The sequence below is a fragment of the Sparus aurata genome, chromosome 16, assembly GCF_900880675.1.
Source record: "Sparus aurata chromosome 16, fSpaAur1.1, whole genome shotgun sequence".
In the NCBI taxonomy this organism is placed as follows: domain Eukaryota; kingdom Metazoa; phylum Chordata; class Actinopteri; order Spariformes; family Sparidae; genus Sparus; species Sparus aurata.
Window position 1 is genome coordinate 14,762,960 of NC_044202.1, and position 21,454 is coordinate 14,784,413.

General features: G+C 42.5%; 1 protein-coding gene across 4 annotated transcripts in view; it reads right to left on the minus strand.

Moving 5' to 3' along the window:
- The window catches only part of bahd1 (bromo adjacent homology domain containing 1), a 32,735-nt gene extending 13,648 nt beyond the window's left edge, over nt 1-19,087 (minus strand). Inside the window, exon 1 of one of the 4 annotated variants that reach the window (XM_030391445.1) lies at nt 18,492-19,087. Coding sequence is in view for 1 of the 4 variants with exons in the window: in XM_030391443.1 (XP_030247303.1) it covers nt 18,168-18,194 (27 nt within the window). In the remaining 3 variants the exon portion in view is untranslated. The other 3 variants (XM_030391443.1, XM_030391446.1, XM_030391444.1) reach the window with 3 other exon arrangements.
- Nucleotides 19,088-21,454: the final 2,367 nt, after the last annotated feature.

The following is a 21,454-nucleotide window of genomic DNA, read 5'->3' on the forward strand; positions in this document are numbered from 1 at the left end:
ATTGAACCCATGTTGAGGCACATTAATGACTCACACAACCACCAGGAGCCTGACTTTACAAACATTCACCCACTCACCGCTAAAACACAGAAGCACAGCAAGATGAGGCGTTTAGGTGATGTGTTCGATGTTTGATTTCTAAATGATTTGGATGTGTTAATTCACAATCCCACACCGATCTAACATTAGATACAAACGTTGGCTGCTCTCTTACCAAAGAGTGGGTCATTAGATTAAACATGAAAAGACTGCAAAAGACCATTTCCCCGACGAAGGACGACATATTTCAATTTCTGCAAGGTCAGAAACTCTGCAAACTCTTTGAAATCACAGCGAGGTGTGAAATTACAAAATAATACTCCAACAAAAGCAAACAGTATGAGCGATTGACGCATAAACTGATCCTCATTCCACTGAAACTGGTGGCGCGAACACTCATCATGCAATAACGTCTTCAGTTTCCATGTCAACAGGCCGCTACAGCAAAGGATCTCCAGCACCTTTACAGTAGAGGATTCACGAGAAGTTTCAAGACGCTCAGCTGATCGTACAGGTCTTCCCGCTCATCTAAACACACACACACACACACACACAAAAATGCCTCGCTAAAAAAAAAAAATCCTGATGATTCAACCGGCGATGACCTTTATGCAATGACACTCCTGCGCGCAGCATAAAGGGATGGATCATGCTTCTTGCAGCAGCCCTGGAACACAATTTAGCCACTTGACCTCCAAGAACTAAGTCACCACGGGTCTGTTTTTTATATTAAGTGACTCTTCGGAGAGAAAAAACATTCAGTTTTGACAATCGCACACTCTCATAGGAACGATTACGTCTGAGTCTCAGTTTCTATCCATACCTCACAGAAGCACGAACTATTAGGAGATGTTATAACAAGCCGCTGTACTGCATATGTAGTTTTCTACAAACAGGATTAGGATTAGCAGGATTACACAAAAACTACTGAACGGGTGACCACGAAATTTGGATGGAGGATGGGCCCCCCAAAAATAGACCTCATTTACTTTTGGTGCGGATCCAGATACTGTTGATAACTAATCATCGACCGACTGTTTGAGCTCTAAATCAATGACGTACACAGTGCACACACGCAAACTATGTGATTAAAAAAAAAGTTGGAATTTTCTCCGATGTGCAGAGACGTGACCTCAGTGACGAGGGTTTGACTTTATCTTGAAAGAAAATGCACCAACTCACAGATAAAATCCCAAATTCTTGTAAAAACAGCCTTGACCTGCACCAATATTCTGATGTAGACAGGGCCATAATTGGGTTAAAAAAAATTCCAGGACCATATCAGGACAAAAATGTCTTCTTGACATATCTCCGGTATTGACGATAGCGCTGATTGCAACGCAGGCTGCTCTTACATGGCCATTAATGCTCCTACTGTTTTCTTCCTCTGAATCAAAGCGCATCACATCATGTCTAAATGTCAGTTTTTTGTGCACGCTATCCTGTTTTTTTTTTTAAAGTGAGCCACTCAGAGTTGCAACTAAGCTTTAAATGACTCTGGAGGGGCAGTCAAGGGGAGATAATGTGTGTGTGCGTGTATGTGTGTGTGTTTGTGTGCATGCTGCATTTACTCTTTGCTCATAACACATACAGAACAGCTGATTTGCGTTCACCAGCAGGCACTGCTACTAGTAACAGCCATAAAAAACTCAATCCTCTTTCTTGCAGTGAAACAACGTGCGTCAAAAAGAGAATGACGACAGGATGTGACTCAAAAAACGAACGTGAATTCTGCTCAAGCCGTTTTTGCGCCGCATAATAATTATGGATTAACTAAATCGACAGCTTATTCAAGCACTCAGCTGTTTGCACGGCTTCTCATCACCAAGTGTACAACAAATCTGCCGCTCTTTCCTTTTGATGACGTGCCAACGTGTAACGCCTGATGAAGGGGTTGGGAAACCAAAGCGAGGTGTGGTTCCGGACGGTTTGAGTCGGTTATCTGTTGTAGCATTTTATGGCATCTTACAATAATTGGGAGCACTCTCGGGGTTGAGTCGTACCACAGACCCTAACCCACTCCCACTCCGGAGTGGACGCAAACTATCTGGCTGGACATTTCTTCAGACCATCTCACAGCTCAGCCTGCCCTTATTGCCAAACGACTCGGTGAGCCGTGAAATGCAATCCATGAGAGAGAAATTTAATTTCCAGATAACAAGAGGACAGCAGGAGCCTCACATTGAGTTTCTGTCTGAGGATATCAAATCAAGTCGCTTCATTTGAATAAGACAGGCATGCACAGACGGATGGACAGGAGCTCCGAGCAGAGCATCATTATTTTTGCTCAGCTGGACCGTCACCGCACGGACCGCAGCCGCCAAAACAACAGAGTTTACCTTAAAACTCACACTGCGGTTGTATGCCCAGTTGCATTTTCACACTGTTGACAAAACTTAAACAGGTTGCCTTTTTAGAGGGAACCCAGTCTGATGCATAGCATTAACGCCAAAAGCTGCATGCACCCACACACACACACACACACACACAACAGTTGTGTGAGGACATTTTGTTTGCTTACTGGGTTTTTGTTTTGTTCCCTCAACTTAGAACCATTTCTGGCTTATATCATAAGATAAATAAAATCAAACAGATAGAAGGTAATTATTAAAACAAAAAGTCTGCTTTCGTTATATGAGAGCTATGAATCAGGTGTGTTTAAGAGGGACATCTTTGAAGCTTAATTTTGTCATTTTGAGGGTTTAAAGGAATAGGTCACCCAAAATAGAAATTTCAAATCCTTATCTACACGAGTGTCATTTCGGAGAATGTGTCAGTGCTGTTTTGCTGTGAAGCTCCAGAAATGTTTGATATGATAAATATGTGAATGTGTCCTTTAAAAGATGAATCTGAGGGGTCATAAGGTGATTAACGGGAAAAGACAGAATCAGAAACCCGTTTCGTCTACATTCATTCATGTATATTCTTTAAACTTTTCTTTGAAAAACTGAAAAACTGTCCAGTTTCACCTTTTCATGCCTTTTACACGTTTATAACAGATCCCGACATACAGACAAATCAAACCAGGATAACAAGAAAGCATTGCTTTGTTTAAACTACACGTGGGCCGTTTAGATCAATGTTTCATACCCTTTCAGGCCTGTCACTGTCGATCTGCGATCCCCTCGTCACAGGTTATGACCTCAGTGGGGATGTGAGCTGTGAGAATGCTAACTAAAGGCTGATTCTTAATGTCCCCCAGAGCACTGTTTGAAGCTAGAAGGGCGGCGGGGTCCGCCACATGTAAACAAACTGAATCAGTATGAAATCGTGTTGTCCTTTAAGGCCAGTTTGTTAGTTCAGTTTATTGATTTATGAAAATGAAGAGCGTTTGTTTATTTAGGTTTTTCTTTTCTTTTCTTAAATCAGTCAACAAAGATCTTTCTCTCCTGATGACAGTTTCTTGCAGTGCACCTTTAAATAGTGTCCAGCATTTCGCAAAGAAAAAGGGAATTATTAGAACAGAAAAATGAACACGTATTTGTGGTTTGGATCTGCTCCTATTCCGTTAATCATCTCGTGACTCAGATTTAACCTCCTGCGATATTTTAAGACGGAAAAAAAAGAGAGAGAGAGAGATGTATGTTTTTTCTTTCTAATTTCTTTCAATTATCTTGTAACGCCCGGGCAGGTAAAACCAAATGGAAAAGACACGTTTCTACACTTCCTTAAACGCTCTGCAATTTAAAGGCGATGGAGCATAATTGACACATAAAAACCCCACTTAATAGTATTTTTACATTATGTATTTCACCCTCCATCTCCTTCTGCTGATGGCATATTAACTGACTGTAGTTTGCCCTGTATATGAGGAGGAGGAGGAGGAGGAGAAGGAGGAGGAGGAGGAGGAGAAGGAGGCTGTCACACACACACACACACACACACAGAAGAAGAAGAAGGACATGGTGTAGAGCTGTCATCATGAGAGAAAAAGCCCCGAGGCAAGAGCTCTAAGCTGCTGCTGAGCTGTGTGTGTGTGTGTGTGTACGTGTGTGTGTGTGTGCGCGTGTGCGCAGCTCCACATATCAAACCAAGTCCACTTTTTCCTGGAGCCAATCAGTCCTACACCACCAACACTAACCATCCTCCAACACCAACACCAACACCCTTCACCTCCATGCAGGTTCAGGCACCAGCACTTACAAACACACCCACATCACCCCCCTCACACACACACACACACACACCCCTTCATGGATCTGGATTATTATAACCACGAAAAATAAAAATAAAAACCAGCGTTATTGCAAATCAGGCTGTGTGGAAGCAGACTCGCCTACTGGAGCTCCTAGTTGACCGTGGTGGTGGTGATGGTGGTGTTGGTGGTGGTGGACGGTGTTAATCTGACAGCATGCCGTAGCAAAGGAGTGCAGGCTTGCGATACGAGAAGTGGGGAAAAAAAGCTCCTCGGCGGAGAGGAAGCGAGTGTAAAACCAGGCGAACATCCGCGATCGTTCGGAGCCGCCGGTGAAATATCGACACGATGAGGAGCAGCTCGTGTTACAGCCGAGTTGTTGGGAACAGGCGAGACTACCCACCGATCCGATCATCTCCCAACTGTGACGGGGAATTACAGCCCCTGCGATTCATCATTACCTTGTGCGTTCCCCCCCACACACTCTTCGGAAACGACGGAAAAGCAGAAAAGAAAAAATCCAGTCCGTCCCCCGATCCCGGTCCCGGTCCCGGTTTAGCGCTCAGCTTCTCTGCTCGGTCGGGCTGTCGACCTGGGGAGCGATCCGCGGACCGAGCAGCCCACAGTAGCTGGAGACATGGTGAACAAATCGGTGAGCGGTGACCTACTTCCGAAGTGGCAAGCTGGAGATAATATTCATGCGCTGCCTGCGTTCACATTCAACGCTGCACCGGGACATCCCTGTGTACCACAGCGAGATCACGCTGCACGGACTGAACCGCGTCCACAACCTTATTTATATATTTAAAAAGAAAGAAAAAAAATGTATCTTCTGTGAGAAAATTGCATGTGTCGTTTTTTTTTTTTTTTTTTTTTTTTTACCGCGATCTCAGTTTATCACAGGAATGCGCCAGCTCTAGTTTAGAGCAACAACATCCCACTAGAAAAATAACAAAACTTATCCACCGATCTGATTCTTACTTTCTTTAAAATAAGACCAGCAAGAGGTGATCACCTGAGAAAATATATAAATATGTTTATATTTCTTACCAATAAAAAAATAATAATAAAAAAAAAACCGGGTAGACAGAGAAGAAGCAAAAAGTTCAGAGCAGTAATACGCAGACAAATAGGTCCTGTGGTGCCAAACATGACTGTGAACGCACCACTGAATGATTTGAAAGTCAATATTGAAGAAGCAAAGACAGTAAACTGTGAGTGCAATCTCATGCTAAGCTCCGATAACGTAACCATCATTAAGATCACTCTCTCTAATGAGTATCACATCCATATCATAAATCCCTGAAGGAGTATTGGGACTCTTTGCGTCAGATTTAATGACAGCAGAAAATAGAAGCAGGCATCCCTCTTAATTAGGGTCATTTACTGTGTCCTCTGCACTTAACAAGGCAATTAAGAAATAATCAGTAAACTATGATACTAACACTGTACCATACAGCAACGAAATACAGATATCTGACTCTGGCTTTCACACCAAGTACATAGACTAAAAATGGCACTCAATAGAGTGCATACCTCCGCCCAGCAGTCCCCCTTAATCCAATCAAGCCCATCCAATATCAAAAAAATCATTAAAAGTTTAAATCCATCCGATCAAGATTTTTATTTGGATCTGCATCAGACTGTACTCACTCAAAGATATCGTCTGACTTAATACTCCGGTTTTTTTAAAACACCCTCTCTCACAATGTTAAAGAAAGCACATTCTTAGCTCCTGTCCCTTTAGCCGATCTACTCTGGATCGAAACTCACTCGCCATCCAGGTTTTCTGCAAATCCGCTCAGAAATGTTTGTGTAATCTGCTCACAGACCAACAAACCAACAAAACGTCAGCAGAAAATGTAAGAAGCGTGCATCTCTCTTACTTTTACTATATCCTCGATGGTTTCACATTACGGAAATACTTAGTAAACTGAAGTCCTAACACAAATGTACACTGGTAATACACCTGCCTGTAACTACCACATACAAGAAAACTACAGATCCTACAGAAATATAGTAATATATAAAGTACTACTATAAGATCACTGGTAGATAGCATCATATCTTCACTTAGTAAGGAGAAATAAAGGAATGTAATCAATAAACAGAAAAGACTAATACACAGACAGCTGACTGCAACCCTTAGGAAATCTATAAGTCCTGCGGGAATATAAGATCACTTAATTGAAGTCCAAATGGAAACACTACAACTATTAAAAACACTAAGTCCCTCTATTTCCTGTTAACAGCAACATAAACATTATTAAGCATTCTCCTGAAGTACAGTTTGTGTTTGTACATTGTTCTGTGTTCCACACCGTCTGTACTTTTCTTGTGCGAATTTATTGCTGAGTTCCTGTTTGTGCCGTCCTTTGTGTTTGTTGTCGAGTTTTTATGTATTTTAAAGGCCCGTCAAGGGACGCGCATGGCAAATTAGCTCAGGCTATAAATGCTGTGGTGTGTGGCAACAGTTTATGCTGCCCACTTGTCCCTATACAAATACACTCTGAATAAATGATTAGTCAATAGACAGGAATTTACCAGCGACAATATTGAAAATGAATTCATTATTAACATTCATTTTAGGCACACACAAAAAAACACTGGCTCTAGCAACCCAAACACAAGGAATTGTATGTTTCATCCCATTAAACTAAAGTAAACTAAAGCTGCAGTAAGTGATATTTTTGAGTAAAATACGTTTTAAATATTCCAACAGTATTCACTGTTACACAGAGCCTAGTCAGATACCCATGTCACTCCTTCTACTGCTCGCGCATCAAAAGTCAAAATCATTTTCTGATATCCCTGCCCACTTGTATCCAATCAGGACAGAGAGCTCCACAAAGAGGCGGTCCTGTCTGCTCATCAGCGAGCAGAGAGCCGTATCCTCCTGTTCTGGTTCCTTCACCAGCAATGGCACAACAGGGTCTGGTGACGGCTTATGAAACCAAACAGACAAAACTTGATGAAAAGAAAGAGGCAGAGAGAAAAAAGAAGAGAGCAGGGAGGGGACTGCAAAAGGAGGATGGCTAAAACGACGAAACCACTTGCAGCAGCTTTCACATCTTTGGGTTTCGTCCGTTAGTTTGGGGAAAATTTGACATATGAAGATGACAAGTTGGGCTCTGAGAAGTTTTGATGGGCATTTGATGTAATTAATTGTAGAGCGCATACCTCGGACACAGCCCAGCAGTCCTCACTCATAGACATCAGCTGCCTGAATACGTCTGATTCTCTTCATCAGCTCTCGTGGATTATTCACAGAGAAATTAACACAAATGTCGATGCTCAATCTTGCAACGTTGAAGGAAGTAAGAAAACATTTCCTGGACCCGTTCCTATATCTGGATCGGCTCCAAAAGTTAATGGGGTCTATTCTGGGCCGCGACCCATCCTCCGCACAAGCTTCATGGACATCCGTTCAGTAGTTTTTGTGAAATACTGCTGACAAACCAACCAAAGAACATTATTACCCCCTCCTCTTTGACGGCGGTAATAATGAAAATAACTGTTAGTTTGAGCCTTTGAATAAACACTACAAAATATATTATACAACATAAAGATCAGCGTAAACTCAGCGCGCACAGTCACATAAACATTATTAATACTAAGGTCAACTCTCTAATGAGTACTACATCCATAAATAAAATCCCCAAGGGAGTAATCTTGAGATTTTTTTTCTGTCAGATTAATGACAGCAGAAAATAGAAACACGTATCCCTCTTAATTAGTCTCAATTACTGTATCCTCTGCTCTTAATGATACGTGGAATCTAATAATGATGATGAGTGATCGCTCGCTGATCATCGTTTATTACCCCTCTTCTTGTGGAAACAGATAACATCAGCCTATGGCCGCGCGATACACACACACACTGTCACCGACGGCCGCTCAGCTGCTGGACTCGAGGAAAAAAAATACTTCCAATATCTGGCGGGTTCGGACCTCTTAACAACCACCTGATTGGAAAAAGCCACAACGTTATCAAGTTAGCAATGTAGTCGGAATCGAGCTTAATTGGTATAAATGCTGATTGTCCTCATCAATATCAGCTTTGCAGTGTCTAATTAACAGCTGTAAACAAGCTGAGTGTGTTGAGTTAATGAGGCGTGAGCACCGGGGGGAAGCTGAGGGAGTATAGACTGCTGAGAGCTGACCTGCACTGCAATAAACACACTGCAACACACTGCAGAGAGAGGCAGGAAACCGACCAGGACGACTAAATGCTTCCTACATGCAGGAAGCACTCAGTCACTCAGCCACTCACTCAGTCAGTCACTCAGCCACTCACTCGCTCACTGCTGGTGGTGGTGCACTAAATATTAAAGGGTAGGTTCACCCTAAATTGAGACTTAAGTCATTATCATGTTTCCGTTGTGTGAAGATACCTTTTATGAGCAGTGAGAGTGAACGGAAACAGTGAAGTTACCGGCTTTGTAGCTCCATGAAGCTGAGGGGAACTTTACAGTCTGATAATTACGTACAGGCGCATCACCGGGAACGACTCTTGTCTTATTACACACGGCCATTTGATTCATTGTTACCACGGAAATATTGATTTTAGCCGCTTTTTACTTATCTAAATGCAAATTCCCCTCTGGCGTTACATGTATGGCTTTCACCACTTTGATCAGTGTGAGAGTATTATTCATTTCCCTCTCTTTTCTCATGATTATACCCACATGCTAACTTATGCTAAAGTGAGCTGAACTGTGTATTTGTCCGTGCTCTGGGCTCTTCTTCTTCTTAAAATAATAAAAAAAAGGATTTAAATCCAGCATTTTCCCAGGTGAGACTAAAGGTGTAAATAAATGATCAGCAAAGCATCAAGAATTAACACTGCGGGAGACTGAGCAGAGCTGAGACATCAGAGGAATGCGTTCAATAAAATAAAAATAAAAAACATGTTGCAAGAACACTCACTACAAGATCGCTGATAAATATTTGAATATGACGTTTTCTTTCACAAGCAAAGCAGAGAAGGGCTCTTAATAATGTGTCAAGGCCACGCGACGGGGATCAAGCGGACCAGGATAAAGAGAAGTGTTTGAATCCACTTTGATTTTTCTAAAAGGCCAGGATAGACTGCTCTGATCAGCGGTCATAGACAGCAGGCAGACCGTCCCTCTCGTCTGGAAAGCATTCACCTTGTTGTCCTTGAGAGAAGACGTGTAAAAAAATGATTTTATACTCAACAGCGCTTCTCAAAGAGCCGTCTGCTCCTTTGTAGACAGTTCCCGACCACTGTCACCTCAGATATCTCCAGACTGACTACATTTGGCCTTGTACCCCCATTCGACAAGATCTCGCCCCAGAAACTCTCATCTCAGGAGATATTTACTGAAGATGATGAATTTTTTATTCTGCAGGAGGAGGGATAACGTCGGGGGGAGTGAAATAACACTGAAATTCTTTATTGATCTCTTTCTCCGCCCGCCTGAAAAGCTCAAAGTCTGCTACAGACCAGCCCCCGGAGCATCCGTCCCCTGTAAACAAAAAGTTTACAAAAACATCTGAAGTATAGTTTGTCCTAAAAAACACCCCTTAAAGCATCCCTTTCTACCCTTATAGTCTGGAATGACGGCTAACGTCAGCTACAATAAGCAAGCCTAAGCTAGATAAAGCTGCGTAACTGACATTACTGAGTCGGTTCATTGACTTTATAGCTCTTATATTAATATGCGAATGTTACATTATGTGTTAGCATTGAGGATTGATCCTGTCACTGAACAGAGACCTGGGATTCGGTATTTACAACAGCTGTATTGCACTCCAAAACAGTAGGCGGCGCGAAAAAATCGGGACATTGCACAAAATGTGAATAACAACATACTGTTGCTTTAACACACGTTCCCTCATTCAGTTCCATTTGAATAAGCACTACATGTAATATTTACTGGTTTTACAAAATCACAGCTTTTTAATGTGCTAGCTGTGATTTGTCCAACAACACCTGATCTATATTTTTATAATCAAAAATATCTAGCTGCCTGGCTGCAAATTTACTGTTTTGGTTCACTCGCGCTGCTCTCGTTGTTTTGTTTTCGGCCACGGCATGCTCATGATGATGAATGATGATGTTGCTCTGTAAGCGCTGGCTGTGTTTTGCCAAATCAACTTTTGTTCACATCTTGGATGGTCAATTTGTAAATTTTTCTCTTTTTCAACAATTTTTGGTTACACCTTTCTGAGCAGGTCTGTGGACTTAAAGAGGTTAACACCCCATCCAACGAGACTGTGGTCACATCCAACAATGTGTTGGTGTGATAAACGTCCAATCGCCAAACCACCTGTGAACGTGGTGTATTTAGAAGCATCACACATGTTGTGAACGGAGAGTGCTTATGGATATAGGCCAACTGTTAACCACCGACAGACAGTACAGTAGGAGAGGAGCAGAGGAGTGAAGACGTACAGCAGCTAATGACATTAGAGGGAAATATGTCTTCAACGTGATGATTCATGCTGTATACGCGCTATGAAGTGAAGTGATTCAGGAGGCCTCGTCCCCTCCAACCAATTCGGCAACCAGTCATTGTCATACCACTGAATACCTTGTTAAAAAAGGTTTTCTAAAGAATGCTTGTGTAAAAGAGAAGTATCTGCGTCACGCACAGCTGCAACAATGCCTTACATGACTAGTTTGTTTGTGTGATATCGGCTTGTTCGCCGAGATAGTGTTTGCTTCGGTTAAAGTGCTTTTTATGAAAAAGTACAGACTGAAAAATGAATATTTCTGTCGGAAATAAGACATCACAAGAGAGAAGAATAATGTAGGTCGGAATTAAGTAACTACCCATGAAAACTGACAGGACGCACACAATCAAAACACAGCTTTCGCACAGAAAATGTCAAGAGAACAGAAAAGTACATTTCAGAAAGCATACGCTCGCTACACTACAGAACAGGTAGTAAGCTGTTATTTCTCAGCTCCAGCATGTAGCCTACAGATGTAGAGATGACAGTTCAGCACTACAGAGCAGATACAGGACAGGAAGTGTAATTATCTGCGTCTACTGTTCCTCTTCAAAGAGACAGGGCAAGATGCCAGACAGCCTGACTGGCAAAGGGGGGGGGGGGGCAGAGAGCCAGATAGAGAAAGCGAGATAGTGATGAAGACTGAATTCAAAAAAAGATCGAAGCAAGGCGCCGGAGAGGAGTGAGGAAAGTGGAGAGGGAGTCCCACACCTCACATCTCATTGAGCAGCAGAAAGTCAAACTTAGTAGAAATCAGGGGGGCAATTTTTCACATTCACCCTCCTGTTTTTCTTCGCCCGACAGCTCCGCAGAGATACAGACGTTTGACACACACTTCCTGAGCTAGCAGGCGAGAGAACAAGGGAGAAGAGAAATTAGAAGAATGTGTGAGAGACAGCGACGGACGGGAGAGAGCGGAGGGGAGGAGAGGGGGGTCAAAAGACAAGAGAGTGATGGATTGAGATAGCACGGAGAATGGAGACAGAGAGAGATTGTCATCATCATCATGAACAATGACTCTCTGATAGAGGAGGCCTGTCGCTGGATTTTCAACCCAGCTGAGGAGGCAGCGAGGAGGGGGCGGCCGCCCGCCTGCCCACCTGCCAGGGCCTCAGTCATGCTTTTAGCATCTGCCAAACTGAAGGACGCTCCGTGCCATGTGCTTTTCACTGAAGGAGCCTGACGTTTGTCAGTCACAGTGAGGGCTTCTGTTCTGTCCGGCCTCAGCCAAACAGGGTTTAATGTCTCCCCTCACTCACACACACACACACACACACACACACTTGCAGCCCATGTAAACAATCCCAGTGTGTGTGTGATGTGAGCGAGAACCCGGCTCTGAAAGCCCCCACATCGACTGCAGCTGTGGGCCGGCCAACAGCTGACGCTGGGCTGTGTGTCTTTGCTCTCTTTTCTGCTTCCTTCCCCACCCACCCCGCCTCCTCTTCTTCTATGTTTCCATGAAACAGACCTGTAATTTTCACAGCTGTGTCTCGGGCACTGTGCCAGGGTGAGTCAGGGAAAGAGAGAGTGAGAGGGAGGGAAGACAGAGAGAGAGAGAGAGAGAGAGAGAGAGAGAGAGAGAGAGAGAGAGAGAGAGAGAGAGAGAGAGAGAGAGAGAGAGAGAGAGAGAGAGAGAGAGAGAGAGAGAGAGAGAGAGGGAGAAGGGCTGGCTAATGGCTTTTAGAGGAGTACAGGCTACAGCACAGCTTCACTAAACCATGAGACACTCAAGATTCAAACCAGAGGAACATTCAAACAACCGAGTAAGATCCAGCTCAAAAGAAAGTACAGGTTCTGTTAGTTATAACCACAAAGGACAACGGAAGTTGGCTCGACTTGGGTCTTGTTTTTAAAGTTCCGCCATCCCATCTGTCGGTTAGGGTGACATCGTATGCAGCAAACGAAACTGCTGAAATCTGGAAACACACCAGCACTGCCACCGCAACGTCAGGTACCACAGGTGGTAATGAGGTCAACAGTTTAGTCTCGTTTACTCAGACGTGTTATTCGGAGGTAAAAGCACAAAAACAAGCACGCCCAAAATGACTGTAATAACCCCAATTTGCGGGAAATATGTTTGCACGCACAACTGAGTAAATACAGTGGGTCAAAGTTGAACCCAGAAGTCAGTCTGGAAACTGATGCATTTTTAAAACTTTAAGGAGTCTAGGTCATCATTTTGCTGTTTGCTGAGGTTTTCTCTTCCAATTAAGATTGACTGATCTAAGCTTTTTATTGTCTGGCCATTGCATATTAGACTCATTTTTGGCAATGTAGTCATATTCCCAGATCTGGGCCGAGGCTTGATTACCTACAGGGAATATCGGACATCTCTCATGAGGTTTTTTTTTTTTTTTCTTAAGATACAGGGTTCAACTGGATTAGACAAACTGGAATTTTTATAGAAAAATGCAGGCCGTGTTTCAGATCATGATCTTTAAGAGTCCTCACGTAGGTTTGGTTCAGAAGTGCAAACAGAAAAATATAAAAAAGTACATTTAAGTGGAACATAAACTGTAGATAAAAAACATTTAACCCTGAGCATGACCTGTTGGTCTCCTTCCAAAGCTGCTGCTTAACAACCACAACAACCTCCACGAACAACAGCAGAATCTAAATGTCCATACGTCTCCATTCTTGCAGACATCGCAAACTTTGCGGGGACAATCCAGAGAAGTCTGGGAGTGCTGAGGGCCGTCTAAACCCACAATTCCTCCGGTCCTCATAGGGGCCTCAAGCAAACTTTAAGCAGAGAATCCTTCCAGAGAATCCACTCGGGATGCAAACTTCACGGATTAAATTCTCTACGATTCATTACAGACGCAACGTTGTAAAAGAAAAAATTAACCAGATTTCACTTTATTAAACTGTTATCACGTTGCCCAAAAATATTATTAAAGAAAATCATGATACAGAAATGTACGATCTTATATCGCTGAAACATCATAATTAATATTGCTCCAGGACCAAAGCCAGGCTTCCCTAAACCTAACCAAAGAGAGACCGAAAAGAAAACGTGTAAAAAATAACAACTGAACAGCGTAATAATACTTCCTGATGAAATATGAACCCCAGTCTTATACTGGTCCCATTCAGCCACAGTGGCTTGCACCAGGTGCAGGCTTTGTGGTGTTATTGTAAATAGAAATGATGCTCCCTGCATAACATTAATTATAATGTTTTAGGAACAACAGCCGATACACCATACAGAAACACGTAGAAGCATAGGCTATAGAGGTATTCAAGATGTATTGTATTTGTGTGTTGGCCTGTCTACCAGCTGCTTTTATAACCTCTCAAGTCCAAAGGGTGGACATTTGGATTCAGCTGAACATGCATCTCGCCCAAGAGAGAGCTACTCAAATGAGAACATCGATATTTGTATCAACCTCTGCTCTTCTCTCATCTGGAAAGAAGCTGTACAGTAAGATGTTCAAAATAATAATAATAATAATAATCCTCAATGTATATTACTTTCCCTTCATTTTTTCTGTTTTGTGCTTGTATGTTGCGTATTCCTGGGCAATTAGTAACCCAGCGGTTCAGTTTTGCCCCCGGGCCCCCTCACGGGTTAATCCAGCCACAATCTCAGCCAACAGCTTATAGACTGCATTGTTGTTAGAACCAATAAGAATGATGGGATGGTCATAATCACAAAAATAATAAGACCCACACAGTGAAAAATAAATTGAAATATGTTATGCAGCGGGACCCGAACATTCGAGCTATGACTCTAACACACAGGTTTCACAGTGATTTACAGCCCTGCACGTGGCCATGCAAATCTCACTCAAATGAAGTCATTTACTTTGGTTGACTTAGGTATCAGCATCTGACAGCAATAGGCTAAAAAGGTCCTTTAGTTGAAGAGTTAATTTTACAAATATGGCCTCTCATTCTGGCTGTTTACCCTCCTGCCCTCTTTGGCCCCTGTAGGATTCTGTTCTTGAGTGAAACACAGATGAAAAACAGTCGATAAGCAGAAATCTATGAGCTACTAAATGTCCATTTCCTACTAAATGCCCAATCTTTAAAGAATGTATTCATCCTTTATAGTTTGAGATTGGACAACATCTCCACTGGTCCAGAGTCGAGCCAATATCGACCTACCACTGATACAACGATATCGGTGTGTATATGTTGCCTGATATGTGCCAATATGGAAACTCTATTTTTACCAGAGTATAATGCATAAAAAGATGCTTCAGATATTTTAGAATGTTTTAATTCCTGGTAGGTTTGCTGTTTCACTGCACTGGTGTCATTTTAGACAACAATGTGCAATCGTTAAACTGTAAAATATCCTGTTTCTGTTTCATAGCTTTATCTCTGCTTTCCCATATTTGAGGGCTCAATGCAAAAAATGTGTGTATATCGGCCAATTTTGAGATTTGTCTTCCTTATATCATCATCATCATAAGTAGCAGCACCTGCACCGTAAATCAATCATCGGTCCAACACATGAACACTGGATTCAGGATGTTACGTACTATTTACAATTGGAGAAGATCTGTTGTTTTACCAAGGGGATTATAGACATATATTCATAATCAAATATAGAAGCTGAAGAATTGTAGTGACGCACACTATGCTCCGTTACTCATGTCCACGCATGTCTATTAATACATTTTTATTTTTTTCTCTCTCTGTGTCTTTTTTGTCCAGTCTGTCTCTTCTCATTCGCCCGTGCATGCTGAGGTTGTTTTTTCTCAGGTCTGTGTTTGTTTTATTGCCACTGTGCGTCTCTCTTCCGTATCGTTAATAAAAAAAATTTAAAAAATACCCAAATAAAAGACCCTGAGGTAGCTTGTGCTGATGTGCTGATTGGCCCACTGAGTGAGTGAGCTCCTGTTAGATAATATTTAACATCACTCTGTGGGGAACAACAGCGTGACAAGTGTTTTGGAAAAAGAGGGATGTGCCAGTGTACTTTTCCAATGCGACTGAACAATAAGGTCATTCATACTGGGTGGGATGTCATTTTCCACGTTCTTTTTTCGTGCCTTTAAATTTGGAAGATGAACCACACAATGATATGGACGATAATAATATGTTCACAATACAAACAACACGGCTGACACCTCTGCTGCGCACATGTGGCCTGTGTCTCAGCAGGAAGTGTTTGTCTCCTTCGGGACAGCAGGGAGGACAGAGTGTTTGGGTGACAGGAGGCATGTTCCCCTCCTCCTCCTCCTCCTCCTCCTCCTCCACTCTATGGCCACAACAGGACACTTCTTCAGAAATAATGGGATTATGCTCATGATTGATATCCAGCTTTATGGCTCACGTGTGTGGGCACTGCACCTCCATTCAGCGTGCCGCTATGACGGGCCCATCAAAGTCGGCTCTGGAGAACTGACTAGACACAAATCTACCACGACCTCCAGAACTGAAGCTCTATTGTCGGGCTTTTCTAGTCCACGAGAGGCTTTACAAACACCATTATAGTGAAGAATTCACTAGGCGACTTGTATGTCATGCATTATGTTATCACCCCGATGTCACGTCAAAGCCTGTTCCCTTCAACGGGATTTTCCAGCAGCAGATGTTTCGGCTTTTTACACATCAGATGTTTTTTAATCCAAACAGGGCTGCAGCTCACATTTATTTTTCATCAGCGATCAACCCAATGATTGTTTCTTTGATTAAATCATAAACGTAATTAAATAAATCATGTGCAAATAAGTGTAAGGGGCGCATAATCAGGTTCCAACCAGCAGAGGTGGAAGAAGTAAAAAATATTAATATTAAATCCTTGACAGTACAACAGTGTGAGAATACTGTGTTACAAGTAAAAATACAGGAGTACTGTTCTTTCAGCAGGAATTAACCCGAATCAGAAGCTTAATGGATTTTGACTGTCAAGGGAGAAATAAAGGACTTGGGCACACTGACTGATATGCGGTTCTTAGAATACGCAACTGAGTCTGAGTCGAAATGCACAATTACATAAAACAAACCCAATACGTACAGTCAGCCTAGAGAATGTCTACAGTCGTGATTGGTTAACTGGAGCGGTAACAGGGTCCGGCTTTTATTATCTTTCATTCACACTATGGTACCAACCCAATCGCAGAGAACTGAAGTCAGCAACGTAAATGTATTCAAACCGCGGCTGAGCTGCAACTTCACCTTTTCCTAAATGTCGTACACATGTAACGTGAAAGTGATATGAGACATTCCCTAGAAGTGCCAATACGGTACGTAGCCTATGACACATACAGGTGGTTTGCAAAAGTTCCCAACATTTCATCCTGGTGATTGAGCTGATCAACAGCATAAAACCTTTGCTCGCTTTCTATAATGAACACTTCAAAAAGGGAAACAACAGCCCTGTTAGGACTGCAATATATAGATATATATCATAAAGCCTTTCCATCATGTATCTCCTCGGCCTATCAGAAGAGCCTACATTCAGATAGGGAATCCATCACTTTCTCCATTAGGTATTCTCTGGCAGGAGCGATCAAAAACATTATAAGGATGTCCTTTAAAAAGTGATCCATCTGTAAATAATATCCGCTCTGTGCTTCCCCTTCATCACCTTTACATGTTCCTTAAATCTGACAGACACCTCACACTGTCTCATGAATTATCTGCAAAATCAACTTAAAGCACACAGTCTCATAATTACCATCATTAATAAACAGTAAAATGATAAACATAAGTTAATTGTAATTTCATTGTAAAAAAAACAACAACTATCCAACTATTGGCTATCCAAATGAGGTTTAGAGATGAACAACACCGGTGGTGCCCAAACTTTTCCCTTGAGAGGCCAAAACTACAACTTAATGGTAATGGTAGAGAAAAAGCCTATCACATTGTGTTGTATTGTGAAGATGCAAAATGGTAACAGCGTCCAGAGTTCCGTAAATTGACTGACTTCCTCTGTTCCAAGCGTCAGACCTCCCACGCTACTCAGATTATGAAAAATAATGAATAATCAGGAGATAATCAGAGCGAACTAATTTGACTTTTTTGGGCCCACTGGCCCCATGTGGACAGCCCTGAACTGCACAGTGTTCATTCATCACTTACAGGTAAGGCCGACTTACATCATCATTTCCACTGTTTTCACATCACTTTCTGTAAAGTAACTTAAATATTGTCAAGTAGATATAGTGGACAATAATTCCCTCTATCAGAAGTATCAAATAGCATAAACTGGACACAATAAAGCAAGATCAAGCACCTCAAACTGTCCAAAAACCAAATATATCCATATTATAATAATCCTACAGAAAAAAACTTGCAGTGTTTTTTTCTTTGTGCTTAGCAAATAACAGATGTTATCATAAAAGAAACAGGCAGTAAGAAGGACCAGCAGGACCAGCAAGTCCACATCAGCTGCTGGGCTGTTTGTCCTGGCTGTACCGGGGCTACAACTTGGCTTTGTAACTGAGCCCCGCGCATCAAACACCTCTCCTCCTCCATCAAACACTGGCGGTAACAGTACACCTCTCAAAACACAAACTCGGCAGCAAGAGAGGAGCCTCAAACTTGCCTCGAACAGAAGCAGCTTGTGTGACATTTTCTCCGCGATCGCGAGCCGACCGAGGCTCCTCACCCACCGCGCCGCCACAAAAACAGCCCTGTGTCCGTGCCACCTGCAGGAGAACCAGGAGCGAGTCCTGCGAAGCGATCAGCAGAAAGTTTCCCCCCAGCAGGACAGAACAGGAAGGCTCTGTTCATCTGCGTGTGGCTGTCACATACATTATTATCTTGTATCCCGACCTCGGAGCCGTGTCATGGCTCGACCTCGTCCCGCCTGACACTTTCAGTTTTGCACCCGAGAGGCGATAAGAGTTGAGGGGCTGTTGTGTCTTACCGCTTCGTAGACTGGGGAGATGAAGAAAAAAAAATCCCCCCTTCCCCGTTCCCTCCCCGAGGGCGACGATCTGATCGAGGGGAGATCACTTTCACAGGGCGAGAGAGCGATGCGTCAGGTGTACGCTTCCCACAAGTGAAGGAGGAAAACGGAGCGGAGGACGACTCATGTTGAGTTGATCGGCTGAAGCCTTTTTTTCTCTCTCTCTCTCTCCCTCTCTCTCTCTCTCTCTTTTCAACTCCAAACTGCGCCGCTCCCGTGCGCTCCGCGTATAAAAAAATATATATAAAAGAAAAAAACACTTTCAACTACAATCCCGGTTCGTAAGACAAAGTCAGGCGAGACAAGCGTTCAGCGGGCTCCTGCGAAGTACGGCTCCACTTCAGCGTGTTTTTACATAACAGCATCATCCGCTTTTTATGTTGACGCATCATGTAGCGAAAACATGGAGTTTCTTAAAGGGCCACGGACGCGCCGTCCACATGTCACCGTCCCCAGCAGCAGCAGCGGCGGCGGCAGCGGCAGCCCCGCTGTGGCTGACAGATGGCTTTCACCTAGTTAAAGTCTTTAAGCCCTCTTCTTGTGACACTCGCGTTAACCCCGGCAGCAGCAGCGAGTGGAGGAGCTGCTCAGGAGCTGAACTCTGGAGGATCTGCGGTTTGTCAGCTCTGGCTCGTGACCAAAACCTGCCCTGACATGTGACTGCACGGTGCCGACTGCATGGATGTAGCTCGTCTCTTTATTTTAATTTTTTAATTTTATTTTTTTTGCTTTCGCTGCTGGGATAATGACACTCTGGACTTGTTAGTGCAATAGTGAGAGGTATTGCGCCTCAGATTCACTGAAATAAAAAGAAAAGATGAATACAAAATGACAAAAGTAAAGAGCACACATGCAGCAAATTATGAATTATTCTTGGAGTCTTCTGCAACACAACTAGTCATCTGACAGACACGTTGCATAAGTGAAACCCACACTAATCTCAGATAGGGGCTGAAATAACACATGTTTGCATACATTAACCTTTAGTCAAGAGTAGACAGAAAAAAATAACAACTTCTTACAACATTTATCATGATGCCACTTTGTAATAATTCAAATGCTATGAATTTACAATTCTGTATTGATCAGTTATGAACAGTCAGGAACAACTTTAGGATTGCCAGGTTGTGGAAAAGTCCTTTCCTTCCTCAAATCAGTTTGGGATCTTCCAGAGGCTTAGATTACACCGGATGAGCTGTGTGGAGTCATTTTATGTTTGTTTGGGTTTTTTTTGCAGTGTTTTCTTTTTCTTTTCTTTTTGTCCCTATCTACTTCAGTCGTTTAGTTGAATGCAGCAACATTGTTCTGCTGTAAAATTCCAGAAATGCTTTGCAGACTAAGAAACTGTCTTTCTTTCCACCCGCATTAATGACTGAACTTTCAATTTTGGGTGATCTTATCCTTTAATAATAACCTCTAAAGCTATGGTAAATGAATTTGTGAGTGCCTTATTAGAAATAAGTACCATAATCAGACATGAATAAGCCATCTTAATGCATAAGTACCAAAAACTGTGCGAGTTGTAAAGCAAGATCTCCATCGTGTACTTCTTAGTTTTTACATCAGAAAGGTGCCTCTCGCGGCATTTCGCGACTAAAAGAAGGTTACATAGCATCCGACAAACATTTATCAGTGACTTACTAACATGAACTTCAGACTTGGTGCTTATGTAAAGAGGGAAACCTTCACCTAACAATAAGGCATTCAGTTTGAATGTGTCCCCTGAAGGGAGGAGTCCTTCCTGCTTAAAACTGAGCCACACAGCTCAGAAGACAAAGCACACTGACAGAAGTTACACAGCAGCTTTTATCACACAGATGTTGACCCACAACCTGGAGGCCAAGAGGTCATTTAAAGAATGCATTATAATCAACTACTACTGGTGATATTTGCAACATTACATTAGGTGACATGACTCACACACCAAGGTATAAGTACCTGCCAGATAATGATACAATGACAGTTTATTAATCCTGGGGTAAGGGTTAAAGGATATGTGCTCATTGAGATTAAGGGAAGTAATTGTAATCAAACAAACAAAAAAACTTTTTGAAATGCTTTCTTAATTTCTCCTCAATCAAAAGATATCCCCTCCTCATCACCAGTCTTCAAAAACAGTCTCCCCTTTGGCTTTTCTAGAAACAAGAAGCTCTATGTTCAGCGGGTACAGAGGGATCACAGAAACACGCATCTTTTCTTTATTTTTTAATCACATCTGAACAATAATGCATTTCAGCACAAGCCCAGTCATGTCTTGCTCCAGAGCACACAGAGTGCCTTTATCATTTCTGCAGCGTGCCAGGGAAGAAGCATCTTCAGATCTAAAATGTCACTCTTTTATCTCCAGCGGAGGCTTTAGAAATAAAACAACCGGCCCTGAATGTTACTGTTAATCCTGCAGCTCAGCGCTGAGTGGTTTTTATCACAGAGAGCCGAGAACGACACACAGCGGAGCGATACTGAGCTGTATCAAAGTCCAACCAAACAGTCTTGTGCACATCAATCAGCCTGAGTCCCGGCCGCTGACAGAGACGAAATGACAGGAGATGGATCGGAGGCAATAAGTCGACCATCCATCATCTTAACAGGTGATGGATGGAGGAGTTTCAGCAGCAGATTACTGAGAGAAGGATTAGAAGATAAATATGAGGAAGGAGAATGATTTAGCAGTGTGTAATTATTGGAAAAGTACTGCTTACTTCATAGAGACTTCAAAGTAATGCTTTTTTAAACTTTATATTATACATTCCTGGTCGAAAGTAAAGCTTAGTTTAACTTAGTCTTGAGCTATTTACCGGACTTTATTACTGACTTTACACCCCACATATAAGAGGCAAATATTACACTTTTCACTCACCTATACCTTTATTTATTAAAAACTATATACATATGATAAATGATCTGTAAAGAAAGATAAGATA